The following is a 14845-nucleotide window of genomic DNA, read 5'->3' as shown; positions in this document are numbered from 1 at the left end:
AGACTGTTGTGTAGGAGGAATATCATGACAGTATGAATGAATGTTCTTTTAAAGTATAATTTAAAAACACTGCTTGAAGAATTTCTGTATGTCAAAGAAATTCAAAGACTTTCTTTCCTAATGTGAAAGATTTTCAGCTTTGATTTACTTCCCTATGCTCACCTGGGTAGATGGAAGGTCATTCTCCAGGCCACAAGTGCTTTCGAAATTAATGGGGAGGGGGCATCTGAGCTAGAACAGATGTCCAGCACTCTTTCATGAGAATTCATGGGGTTCCTCATAGGAAGGAGTCTCGGGACACTTGAGGTTCTGTTTAAAGCTCTGGACACTTAGAAAGTGTCCCTTGGGAAAGACATGCCCAAGTATGTACCACAAAAAAATAGCCTGGGGCTTCAGAAAAGGGAAGAACTGGGTTAACATTTCTCTGTTCTGTGGTGGTCCTTATTTATCCTTTTTCATTTTAAATTTCTTCCTTTTTAAAATGGGGAGAAAACCACTTAGAATTATTTACTTCATATTATTGTTGTACAGAATAAAAAGAGATTATGTTTCTTAGCAGGATATTTTATACATAGAAATTGCTTAATAAATATCAGCTCAGTTTCCTGAATGAATAGTAACTAAGTTAAGGCGGGTGGGCTAGGAAAAACGAATGTTTGTCATCAATATGACTGCTTGAAGGTAGAGATAGTGTTGCTGTTTTTTTCTGTAAGTTATGGGAGAAACTTGCCCAGAGAGAAGTGGGGTGTACCAAAATATAGTCAGAAGAGAAAATGTAATCGACTTGTGATTAAGAGCATAAGCTTTAGACAGATGAATTGGCCCCGTTTCTGTGTATGTTAAATAGAAATAATGATACCTACAGAGTGTGCAATAGGCCCCTGGTTTGTTTGACCAGCCTATTTCCTTCAATCTCTGAGACTCAAGTCCATTTTCTTAAGGAAGGGCTCTTATAGCCATGCTTATTTCTCATGAGCAGGTTCCCTTAATTGCCACAAATAAAAGGACAAAGGGGTTCACCTGACTTAGGAGGACTTAAACCATTGACTGGGCTGGCACATTCAGCCTAAAAGAGAACTCCTCCTAAAAGAAGACTAAATGACATGATGAACATAAAGTGCTTCACATGGCACCCAAGGTGTAATGAGGGCTTAGTAATTTTTAAATCCAAAGTAAAGACCATTTCCTGGCATCTGTTCTATCTAAACTTTTTGTCTACAGTACCTATAATTTGACTGGTTGGCATAAGCCTAATAGTCAGTGCAGGGGAGATTTTTTCTCCAGGTTTTGGAGTGACAGCTCAAACCAAGAGAAGGATGACATTTCTAACTTTATATCCCTTTCATGCCAGGGACATTTCTGAGTGAAGCATGTATTAAACAGTTTTCCCAGGAAAAGCCTAACAATTCTCATGCTAGAAATTTTAATGTCATGGTCCCAGCCTAGGTAGATTCAGTCCTAGGATTGCTTATTTTTAACAAGTCCAACTGGGAAACAGTGGAAGTGAAATATCATTTTAAACACACAACCTTCTCATGAGCACTCTGAGTCAACAGCTTTAGCCTCAGCAATGACTGGCCACTTATCTTGTCTTTAACAGGTTCAGTTTGTTAAATGCAGCAAAACTTCTTCAGTAAGGATCCTATCTTTTATGTTTTCTCATTAAACTCGAACAGGCACCATGGGGTTGGGGGAAAGGTGACAGTTTCAGCTCCTGTGATCTTAAGGATATCCAAGAGAGGAAAGGCTTTCCTAATAAACAATAAACACACAAGGAAACCTATTGTGGTTATAATCTCAACTATCAATCAATATGTTGAGGACAGAATTTTCATCCATTTATGTACTTTTCATCTTTCACAAGTGTTCATTTTCTTTTCTTTTTCAACTTCTTAGGTCATGGAAATATTATTTCCTTTTTTTACTTTTTTCAATACAGATCTGAAGGTCATTTTGATTTTTTTTATAGTTTTCATCCTAATTAAATTTGCTCAGCTGAATTTACAGATATATATATATATATATATATATATATATATATATATATATATATATATATTTATTTATTTCATGACAGAACCCCCATCCCCACAATATAGCAAGTTCCCTGTTTGGGGGTTAGCTAACAATGTGATTAATGCTTCTTAAAGATCTTGTAAAGTTTTCACATATGCTGAAAGATTCTGCAAAATTCTGGGCCACCAATAAGAGCTTAGAGAAATACCATTCTTCTAGGGCTATGCACAATGCAAAAGTCATTAAGTCACAGCATAGCAACCCCTACAAACACATTTCCTTAATTTGTGCATGCATGTGCATATGTGTGTGTATGCACACACACACATAATCTGTAACCAGCAAAGTATAATCCAGGTTTCTATTCAAAAGGAGCAACCAGTTCAAATGCACAGCTGGGTATGCCAGAAAACACATAATTAGACAAATTGGATTTAAGAGTTACGTAAGGTCTCAACTGAGCCAGTGAATAAGAAGCTGAATGAAACGTTGTGATTGCTGCTCTGGTGCCTGGAAAGAACAGAATATGTGGATATGTGTGTTTTGGGCAAATAAAAGGCAATTACTGGGAGTTATGGAGTGTGGTTGGCATTCCATGAGATTTAGACTATAGAATGTTCTACAGTGGGCTGTACTGGGGGATAAAATGTTGTCCAGGGCTAAAAGGAAGAATCTATTAGAAGATATATGCCTAAAAGGAAGATTTGGTAAATTCTATTTTGGAGTTGTATTTTATTTAAAAAAAAAAAAGAAATGGTTGTTGAAACGTTACATGTTATATAATTTTAATTACATATTATGTAATTTTCTACAGGCTTATAAAAAGTCTGAGAGAATTTTAAGTACCAAGGACACATTATATATTATTATTTCTCCTCTAAAAGTGGACTTTTCCATCTGAGGCATGTATATTCTGGAAAAGATAATAAGCAAAGTCCACAGCTTCAGAATTTTTCACTAAGAATTCTCAAACCAATGACGAAATGTTGAAAATAAGTCTCCTCATAGGATTACGAAGCTAAAACTAAATTACCACTTTTTCCTATTCGCAAATAATCTTATTTGCAAATTTGTCTCAAGGCAACTGAATGAAAAGTAGATATTCTTCTCTCTTGACAATCTCCCCGAAATAAATGGGACAAAAAAGCAATTGTCTGACAGAGTCCTATTTTCCTAAATAAAATATTGTGGATTAATTGACAAAAGTACCTATTAGTCCCCATGACACTAGTGCTTATAGCATTTGGGGCTTGTCTCTTAGTGTGCAATTTAAATATGTATCCATAAAACTCTTGCCAATAATAATAACTTCTTGTCTATTGATGCCACCTAACCATTAAAATCTCTATTAACAATCTCGTCTTTGATTTGCTATAGTTTACAAAAAAATGCTTTGAACACCTCTAACTTGCAAATTAAATGCTAAAGACAGTGGGAAATACAAAGACGAACACAGTCTCTTCTTTCAAACTTACAATCTAGTGAGGGAGACAGAAATAAAATAGGAAAGTAAATATGGTATGTTTTGGGGAACTTTGCCATGCACTTAAGTGTTTGTGAATCAGGATTTTTCTTTAATTTTGATGATAAAGAAAATAATTTTGAAGAAGTATATTTTGCTTATGTTATCACTTGAAGTGCACTTTACTTCAAAGGGGAGTTCTTTTATTTCACAGGTACATCTGTGCAAACATGGTGCTTAATATTATAAGAATTTTATTACATAATAATTTAAAATGGTGATCAAATAACTGCATCATTATGCACACAATAGTTGATAAACAGTTCTAATTACACATCAAATGGAGATCCTTAATGGTGCATTTAAAACATTTATGTAATCTGACGGGAAAGAACATATAGTTACCAAGTAGATTCTCACATCTGATAATCCTTAAAATTCTTCTCAGCAGCTATCTATCTAGATATTCAATTATAAATGTAGTGTTTGGAGAAGACACCCCCTTCCTCATTATTTATATGTTGGGAAGTTTTTGGAAGAAATATTCTAGGGCTATAGAGACTGGAATAATCTAAGGGGAACAAAGCTGGGCAGGAGAACAACAAAAGTGATTCTAGTGTGACTAGCTTAAACTTCTTAGTCTAAGGGGTGGGGGACAGAGAGAAACTTTGTCTCACACATTCTGAAAACTTTCAAAAATGCCAAAGAGGGGAGGTGGATTTAATTTAACTTTCCCTGGATTAAAGGGAAGTTCTTCATCCTTGAGCTTGTATCTCAATACAATCCCAACAAAGAGAAGTTGTTCAGCAAATGTTCATTGAATTAAGGTACTTATTTTTTTTTTTAACTTTTTTTTCTTTGTAGTTGTAGATGGACAAAATGCCTTTATTTTATTTGTTTATTTTTATGTGGTGCTGAGGATCGCACCCAGTGCTCTGGACATGCTAGGGAAGCACTCTGCCGCTGAGCCACAGCTCCAGCCCAAATTAAAGTACTTTAATACACTTTTGCAGGTCATCAGCCATCAGTCCTTCCTTCCTTCCAATGACTATAGAGAGAGCACTGTCATTTGGTCGGATCATTATTAATTTTGTGAAATGTCTTAGTTTAAGAATCATTAAGACATAAAACAAATAAAGAGACCAAAAGAAACAATCATTTTGAGGAATAGCCATTTATGATTAAAGAAAATCACAGTTCATTCTTTAGTGTACTTCCTACTTTAGTTTTTACCATGGTAAGAGTAATGTTAGAAATAGGTAAATACTTTCTATTGTGTTAGGACCAAAGAGTTATTAGTTTTGATCTGATAAAACTTTCCTCCAAACTTGAGTATTTATAGATGAATTTCTAGTTTGTAAAAACAAATTCAATGTTGATCTTGTCAGAGAAACTAGGAGTAAGAACAAACACACACACAAGTAGGAAAGTAGAGACTTACTGTATCACGTTGCCTGTTATCTTTCCCTGATATTATCAAGAAGTAGTTCCATGTCAATAGTAACAACAAAATCAGTGGTATCATGTAGAGCTCAAAGTTCCAGACAACAAAGAGAAAGAGCTGGAGGAGAGAGAAGAGAGAAAAAGAGATGAGTCAACTCTGAATTTCATTAGATGGACTTTCTTATTCATTCTCTACTTCAAAAACCACAAAAACTAAGTGCTTCAGAACAGGAAGATTTTTCTTGAAAACAAAAGCCCTAAGAACTTGGTAGGCATTTTTCTAAAAGCATAACTGACCCCTTGAAGGCCACTGTTAAGATTTTTTTTTTTACTTTGTTTAATTTCTGTGAAGGAAAAACTGATATCATTACATTGTCAAAGAGGCAATTTTAATTTTTCTCCTCCAGTGAAATTATTGTCAGGTTTGACAAAATAAAAAAAAAAAGACAGCAAAATGAGCTTTACTGCATTGTTAGAGTAGCCTGATCTATCTGCCTTAATGACAAAGAATGAATCACTATTTAACGTTAGGAACTTTTTTTAAAATCTCACTTGGATAACACAATGCAACCAGAATAATAGGCAGATGAAAATACCAAGTCTACACCAGAGAGCCCCAAAGATGTCACATTATGAAAAAGCACTGCTACCAACAAGTGTGAAAAAAGGTTGGCTTAATATTCAGTATAGAAATCAAACATCTATTGAAAAAAAAATAAAGAGTAATTCTATCAAGTTATTTTGCCAAAGGAAATTCTAAAATGCCTATTTATATTATTTTTAAAAGCCACCTATTTCTCTAAATATATAAACCATTTTTTGTTGTAAGATAAATGTTAAACCAAGAACCCAGGGTAGCAGATGGAGCCATTCTAAGAGCATTTACACTGGAAAACAGCACAACTTTGGATGTGATGTGTGACTCACACCACACCCCCACCAAACTCCTGGACAGATCATCTAAATTCACTGGGTCTGTGGCTCCTGCTGTCACACTAAGGTTATGTTAAGTTAGGTGGGATTTAAGAGCTGACTCTAATGCTAACTAGCTGTACAACCTTTCAGCAACCTATATATTCTCTCTTTAATTTCTTTCTCTAAAATGGGGGCAATAGAATGTCACTTCACAGTTATGAGAATTAAATCATTAAAATGCCTTAAGGATTCAATATACTGCTTGGTACCCAATAAGTGGGCAAAACCATTATTGTGTAAATATTGTTGATACTCAGGAAATTGAATTATTCACTAAGGTCTCAAATTTTAATAGTGAAAGCTGGAAAGTCATCTGCCTACTAAAATTTAGCTGAATGGTAGCTTTACTAGGAATTTCAGTTAGCTGGTTGGGATGACAAGCACCTTGTATTTGATAGGTCAGGACATGGAGGGCGTAAGGACACTCATGCCAGGTACAGCAGCATGGGCTACCTGCAACCTCATAATACCTCTCAGTCTAGCCTACAGCCTGCCCAAATGGCAGAGAGAAGTAAACTGTGTGGAATGATAGAGATCCCATCCTGATAGCTGCAAGACCCAGGCTCTAGACCTTAGAAAGTCACATTGTCTCTGTGTTTTCACGTCTAGACAGAGGTCTATAAACCTGATCACCTCAATACTTCAATATTTGAAATGACTTTATGACATGACTGTACCATCTAATTTTTTAACACTAAATTTTGAAAATAGTACATTGTATTCAATTTTTTCATATTCATAACCCAGATGAACACCAAAAAGCATAATTAATGATTTAATAACCCAAGAAATAAATTTTGAACAGAATTACATGGTAACTATAGATTTGAATTCCTCAATAAGAAAATTTCCAAATATTGCAAAACATGAAACATGACCCATATCTTTTCTTTCATCATAAAAGCAGAAAGATTTCTATAAAATAAAATATTTACATTTAATTTTTGAAATTTGTAAAATATATACAAAAATGATAAAAATCATGATTTATAGATATGATTATTAAAATTCATGTTTATAAAAATAATTCAGGAAATGAATGAAGATAAATTTAATAGACATTAATATATGTAAAGGGGAGAATTATTTTTTACTAGAATCCATATTAATTCTTTACACATTTTGTGTAACCTTTAGACACCCATGAAAATGTAAAATCCTTAAGGGTAGAGACCTCTTTTTTGTTCACTGTTTTATATCCAGAGCTTAGAATACTACTTAAATACTCAGTAAGTAAATTTTTACTCAATTAATGAGCAAATGGACACTGTATTCCTAAATTACTCAACAGAAATCTATTTAACTATTAGTAAAATTACTATAGAGCCACTACATAAAACCAATGGACTTCAGAAAAATGCATTCAGAACTACAACCTTGGATACAACTAGCAAATTTCTCTCCCCAATAAATAAGTCTACCTTAGTACTTCTGGACAATATTCTCTTTACATCCTAGCTATGCAGGCATGAACTGTTTTGCATGTTATGGTCTGAGCACAGTCTTTCCTCTAGGCCCTTCTTATATGTTTGCCTTTTCTGAGAGTACTCCCTCTACTCAGTATGTTCTAACCTCATGGCAGGTCTTAAGGTTATTCTACTGCTAAATATGACAAACTGTAATCATTTTTAACCTGTTGAGCATATATATTCTCCCTTGTAGTGTCTGCTCCTAGTGTATTCCAGAATAAACTTTTTGTAATGTCTATGTATTGGTGTTAGTTATAGGCCTTTTTACATAGAAAAAACTTTCTAGATAATAATTCTGCAAGTAATCAAAACATCTTCCATGATTTTTTCTTCTCTAGGTTTGATATCACTGACTGCTTCAAGCACAGTAACAAAGTATGATTTCTGGGAACTTCCCTATTTTAGACTTCTACCTTTTATCAGATACAAATCAATATATCAATAGTTTTCTTAAAATGTAATACTCAGAACTGACATGAAACTTCTCATGAATACCTGTAGTGTATATGCATCCTGTAGACATGGGCACCAGAACATGGGTTAGGGAAAGACACAGAAAAGAGAAACAAAGGAAGAAATTACATTAGGTTTAGGGATCCTGGCAGTGGAAAAACAGTCTCCTTTCCTAGTATGTGTTCTTTAAGAATCTATTATTTGAGTAATTGAGAAAGGAACTCCTATTCTTGAAACATCTTTATCTTTTAAAACCTCAAGAAATCTTTGAATAGATTCTAAATACATAAGCATTTATTTATTTTTATTTTTCAACACCCAATTGAAGTTTACAAAAGGTTAAAATATATTCATTGAATATTTACCATGTATGTGCTATGAAACACTGGGTGTTCAAAAGCAGGAAAAACATCATCTCAGGAGTCAGATTGTTAAGAATCACTAAGAAAAAGAAATCCTTCACTATATTGTTCTTGTTAGCTGGTGAGAGTCCTCTGATAAAAAGTGCCCATCGGATCTGTCCTTGGTCCTGACTACACTTTTCCATAGGTTGAGTATATTCATGGGTTAAAATAGGATGAGAAAAGAAATTAAGAAATAAATCCTCAACACATTCACAGAATACAAATATAAACCATAAAATGTCTATCATTTGTCCTTATCCAAACTTCTAGAATCCCTTTTACCTGTGTGGAATGTGGAAAGAGGACCCAAGGATTCTAGAATTTTTTTAGGTGACAAGAACTCTCACAAATTTATATAGTATTTAATTTCATTCAATTCCATCACTATCATATCCTTCCATTATTTCCCCTTCCATGTCACACAGTCTCCTCAACTCTCCCTTTCCCTGTCTCCCACTTTACCCCCGACACCCATGTTTTATAAGGAAACTGGGACCCATCTACATTTCATTTTTAAAGAACCCATGCCTCCATTCCAAACCAAAAATGTAGGCATATATTAGTTATTCCAGACCACTAGAAACTGAAACTATTCTAAGTATTTGATGGTTTTCTTTTAAAAAAATTAATAAATGGTGGTTGTGATTTATATTTAGAATTCTATAGCAGAAACTCTTCATGAGACATATTAGCCAAATAGTGATAGTACACACAACCTCCATCATTAGGAAAGAATACTGAGAGTTCTATCCATTATCCTGACTGTCAAATGTCCTCTTTCAACTAACTTTGGAATGTCAACCAAGATAATGGAATCCCTCAACAGACTGCTGCTGTTTTTGTCCATTGAAGAGTACATTGGTGTTCACCGTAGGCTTAGAGGCATGCACGTTCCCCAGTTCCTAGCCATGAATTTGAGCAAGTTACTAGATTTCATTTAGCTTTATCATCTGAAGAGGGGAAATTATATGATTTACTTGGTGACTGTGAGGTGGAATTTGCCTACTGTTGGCACCCATAAGGTGCTCAGAAAACAGAATTAGATTGATTCATATTATGTATAATTCTTTTTTGGACTTCTTGCAGTTTCTCACATTTCCTACACTGCCTTAGAACATATATTTAATGATTGTTTTAAGATAAGAGAGATCTTAAAGAAGTCATGCCAACTAGAAAAGGAAGAGATAATGAAATAAGTGCCATTTTCAGTGTTTATATTTAGATTGTGATGATCATATACAGTGAAGACCCTAGTTTATTCATGCTGCCCTTTAACCAGGTATTTTGTCATTGATAAAGAGTATCAAATATGATGACAGAAGAGGCCTAAAAAAACACATGACACAGCCAGCCCATCACCTTAGCTGAAAGCCAGCACCCAGGAGCACAGCTGCCTACTGAGGACAAGTTGACTGAAGATGCATGCATAAGCCCAGCTGAAACTGGTCCAGAGTGCTGGTCCACAAAGTCATCACTAAATGAATAGTAGTTTCTTTAAACTACAAATTCTGGGGCAGTTTGTTAAAGAACAAAAGCTAGCTGATATATTACTCTCTCTGCAAGGAGATACTATGGTATGGTGGAACATGGTTTGCACCACAAGCCTGAAGAAGTGGTTTTAGCCTGATATTTGATCATCACAGGACCCTGGGAAAGTTGACTACTCTCTTTGATTTTAGTCTTGTATCTATAAACCTGTAATCTTGGCCTATCTCAGAAGATGACTTCGGGTAGTAAATGAGTGACATATGTGGAAATGCTGTATCATAAAGTACTATATAAATGCAACTTAATGCTTTTTCATATTTAAAGTTATTTCCAAGAAAATTACACAGACTTTATAAACTAATCCTCTAACTCAATATGATAATTTTTCTGAGAAGATGGCTGAAGTTGTGTTAAACAGAGGGTATAATTAAAATACAGAAAAAGAAAAATTCAGATCTTTACAGTAGCTCACTATTATTAGCAAATGGCATTTGTATACATTGCAGATTTTGTTAACTCTGGAGTTAAAACAATTAAGTTTTAAAATGTTAACCATTTTTTAAAAAAATCTCATGTCCCTAAATATAAAATAAAATCTTGCTCTGAACTGGCAGTTTTACAAATGACAATTCTTGACCATAATCCTTTTTCATTTTTAAGTTCAAACACCTTTTATTTAATTCACTATTACCTTGCTCATAGTATTAGCATCATCATCACAAAACGTAATCCTTAAGTCTATTTGGTTTAGGCTTTAAAAGCATTCTAAATTTTAATCCTAAAAATTCAGAACGGTGGTTTTGAACATTTTAAACTTACTAAAAAATAAATAATATAATTTGTCCTTAAAAGTATCATAGGATGAACTTAAGAGGAAAGACCTGAGAGGCAGACTGTGAAGACTAAGAATCAGAAGACTTCATTTTACAAGTGAGGAAACCAGCTCAGGAATGTTGAGGCTTGTCTAAGGACACTATTAGTTGCAGAACTAGATCTGCTGATTCCTAATCCAGGGTGTTTTTCCCACAAAGGCCCACTGACTCTAAGGTGGAGAATTTTATAGTGAATATTGATTTAGGTACTGATTCAGTTTGTCGATTTTCTTATGTCTTCTTCTTTACTCTGGGATGGCTACTTTCACATCAGTGCTAAGAAAGGGAATGATACTTCATAGGTGTCTGCAAAGAACACCTTTTGGTATGGCAAAGAGGTCAAAAACTAATAGTGGAAACGAGGCTTGTGGAGCCCATTTCATTCTTCCTTTTTCTCACTCTCTCACATGGTTCTGAATAATCAAAAGTTGGCTATTCACAAGGTTTCTATTAAATGGGGTTTTCTTCTGTCCAAAATGTTTAGAAGAGGTTAGCAAGGTGGCTGTAAAGGCAAGGGTTGGAAACTGAATGAGCCAATTACATTTTATAGACAAAAAAGCCTGGCTTTTTCACACGAAGATTAAACAAACAAGAAATCTGTTCTACTGAGAAGCTAAGTGAAGATGGGATAAGGCTTTTCATTTGTATTAAAAAAAAAAAAAGCAAATTATATAAAGTCGAGTGAATGACTCCAAATATCAAGATTTTACAGCCACACAATTTCTTAGGAGGTGCAGGACATGCATGATTTGTATTTCTTTGAGCTTGGAGGCTTATGAGTCCCAGACAGGACCCAGCCATTCACATCATCTCATCAATTGATGCTCCCATTGAAGTGCAATGGGAGATGCCTGCATTCAATGATCATTCAGTGCCACACATGACAGTATCCCTGGGGGAGACCACTTCAAAAAATCATTTAAGTTGGAATATTGAATATCCTATTCTTTTGCAAACTACAGTATATTTTAAAAAGAAATCTCATCCAAAATGATTAACACTTCCTACTGTTCAGGAAAAAAGCCTGCCCTTTCAGACTAACAGCTGTGGATCATTAGCTCGCCAGTGATGAGATGTGTTTGATGAGTATTTTTCTTTCTAATTAAGAGATGAGATTCTCTATTTGACTGTCTCTTCAGAAAGAAGTGAAAAAATTTTCTGCCTACATGGAAAGGCCATTTCTTACAAAACAATTAATTATTTCATGGTCCTTTTAGAAAATCTTTTTCCTCTCTAATTTCAATTCATTTTTTTCCTTGAACTTAACACACATTTACACTCAGGCCTTCACAGTATTAACCCATTTTTCACCCTACTTTCACCCCCTAATGTTTTTCTATTTGTCTCATCACTCAATAATATCTATTTCAAGTAAAACAGAAGGAGGAAATGTGCCCAAAGAGCGTATGCTTATAAGAATTAATCCAAAAGGACTTTTTTTTGGTCTAACAGAGAACATGTGATCTCAGAAAATTCCCTGATGTGAGACAGGCCTCTAATTATGTAGATGATAAATACATAGGATATGCTTTCTGAAGCAATGATTTAAGAAAAAAAAAATTCAAGGTGCTTAGCAATATATAAAAACTGGTTGCGGTGATGAATACTTACAAAAAAAAAAAAAAAGCTTCACCTCTGCCAATAAGGCTGGTCTTAAACAAGAAGGCTAGGAATGAATGTAAAGTGAAACCCAAAATATTTCACTTTTCTTTTTGAAAAAGGTTTCATAAAAATTGGGAAGGAGGTAAAATTCCTGGATTAAAAATTTGATTGAAGAGTGTAGTACGAAGCTAAATGAAAGCACTGTTTGTGAATTAATCCCATCAGTTGCCTCCTTACATCCTTTTTAGCACTAAAGAAGAAAAGAGGAAAAGAAGTTAGGAAGGTCAACTTTCAAATACTTAGGAGCAGACTGCCACTTCCCTCTCCTAGGGTCCTCTTGGAAATATGTAGAGTATTTTTAGTTGTCACAAGGACTAGAGTGAGAGAAGGGAGATACTGTACTTTATTCAGTGGGTGGCACCAAGGGTATGGATCATTCTGACAAATGCAGGACATTCTCATCCAATGCTAATTTTCCTGCTCAGCATGCTAGCAGAAGTCCTTTTCGAGAAACAATATCAGTTTGCTATGTAGATAATAGAATATTCTACAATTTAGAAGAAAGTATACATTCATACATACACAAGTGCACATAGAAGAAGGCTGGGTATATTTCCATGGTGACAGCATGACTTATGACTTAGGGGTTGAGAGTAAGTTAGCAGTAGAGAAAAAATGCTACACTCAAACATAAGCATTTGTACTAGATTTTTCTCTCTAGCTATTAATGTTTAATATTAAAAGTATGGTTAAAGAAGAAGTGGAGGTGAATTCCTTGTGCTTATTTCCTCTCCCTTGAATTAAGTCAGGCTCCACCACATTATCAGAACTTTCAAGCCTAGTCTTTGGGGGAAGAGGGGCAGTTTTGCCTTATATTAAACAGTAGGTGGTATCACCTCTTTTAAGGTCTTTATTTATGGTTGGTTCTTTAAAGCATTTTGTACCACTTCCTCTCATCATAGGAGAAAAGATAGGCAAGGTGAGCCAGACTAGTTCCTAGGATAAGGATAGACTTTCCAAGGTAGTTTTAAAGTATGAATTGTGGCTTTTTGGAAGAAAAGGCTTTACTTTGTTTGGACAATTCTCTATCTAACATGAACAGAAGCAGGCAACTGACCTTAGGCCCACTGATTCTCTCTGTGTTGAGATGCTGTTTCCTGTGATCATGCCACAGTGACATGGTGCAGGGAGGGGCTTTGTATGCTCAAAAGAGCCCCATATAGAGCAATCTCTCTCTCTCCTATTAACTAGAATGAGAACAGCTTTCTTCCTGATTAGTCTCAACCAGTTATCAAATAAACAAGACATTTTTTGTTTTGGTACACTAATTTTCTATGTGTTATGATTTAGATCTGGAATGTCTTCCCAAGAAGTTCAACGTGTTGAAGGTTTTTCAATGTCCAGAGGTGGGACTTTGGGGAATGATTGATCATGAGGACTCTAATCTCATCAGTGGATTAATATGTTTAATGGATTAATAACTTTCATGGACTATTGGGAGGTGGGACCTGGTTGGAGGAAGTAGGTCACTGGGTATTCCCTAGAAGATCATTTCTTGTGTTTGGCCCCTCCCCTCCCCCTCTGTCTCCAGCTGTGATTGAACTAAAGAGCTTTCCCCTGCCATGCCTTTCTGCCTAAAGCAATGGAGTCAGATGACCACGGACTGAAATCTCTGAAAGTATGACCCAAAATAAATCTTTCTTCTTCTCAGTTGTTTATACCAGGTATTTTGGTTAGTGATGAAAAAACTGACTAATGAAATATGTTTACAGCAAAAACTCAGAGTGCACTATCTAAAAAATGCTTCCTGGTATTGAATAGGCAAACCATGTTAGGAAGGTTGTGCATCTCTGTTTTGGTGATGAAATAAGGTATGTAGTTAGGAGTAGTTAAAAAAAGAAAAGAAAAAATGGTTAATTTACTAGCAAACATTGAATTGAATACATGTCTATACTTTGGTTCATTTATTTACTGATGGTGTTGAAAAAACATTGTTCAGATTTACTTCAACCACATACATCAGAAGGTTCCCATTCTTCATTTTGTGAAATTGACCAGTGGATTTTTAAAGTTGCTATCTGAAATTTAAAGTTGACAATCTTAGAACATTCATGTTTTTTTGAAAAGCATAGCTTGACTCCAGCTATTAAAGAAGCAAATGTGAAAACTAGATAGTACTCGTTTGAAGATATGCTACATATGACCCATGGAAACAGCTACTGAGGGATCTCTACAACAAAATGGACCAAAATACCCTCAGAGATGATGCTATTAACTAATCATAGGAAAATGCACACCACTTTTCTTGATGGAGATATTGATAGAACCTGCCAGTCAGAAGGCTTAGGAAATTATTTATTTATTTAGATGTTTCTTTTCTTTTCCACAAACTGTACTAATATTTTGTATCATTTTTATCAAATTCAGAGATGAAAATCTCTAGCTTTGCTTTGAGAATATTGATGACTCCAAAATGTAAAGCCCAGAGTATGTCCAATCTGCATATCACATCAACCACACACAAAGATAAGAAATACCTGCAATGTTGTGAGCTTAATGTTAATAAAAGTTTGGATGTAGAATTAAAGTGACAAATGTTTGTAGATGCCTAGAGAATGTTGATTCCTGGAGGTACTTTCCCTTAGAAATTAGTTCTTTACC

At 34.8% G+C, this 14845-nt stretch overlaps 1 protein-coding gene across 1 annotated transcript in view; it reads right to left on the bottom strand.

Moving 5' to 3' along the window:
* Nucleotides 1-14845, bottom strand: part of Mctp1 (multiple C2 and transmembrane domain containing 1) — a 509148-nt gene that overhangs the window by 88387 nt on the left and 405916 nt on the right. Inside the window, exon 18 of the mRNA XM_077109389.1 lies at nt 4920-5039. Within this exon, the coding sequence (XP_076965504.1) occupies nt 4920-5039 (120 nt within the window). The remainder of the gene's footprint in view (nt 1-4919; nt 5040-14845) is intronic.

Source organism: Callospermophilus lateralis, chromosome 5 (genome assembly GCF_048772815.1).
Source record: "Callospermophilus lateralis isolate mCalLat2 chromosome 5, mCalLat2.hap1, whole genome shotgun sequence".
Lineage (NCBI taxonomy): Eukaryota > Metazoa > Chordata > Mammalia > Rodentia > Sciuridae > Callospermophilus > Callospermophilus lateralis.
Note: the sequence above shows the minus strand (reverse complement) of the source record. Positions and strands in the feature narration are given on the sequence as shown.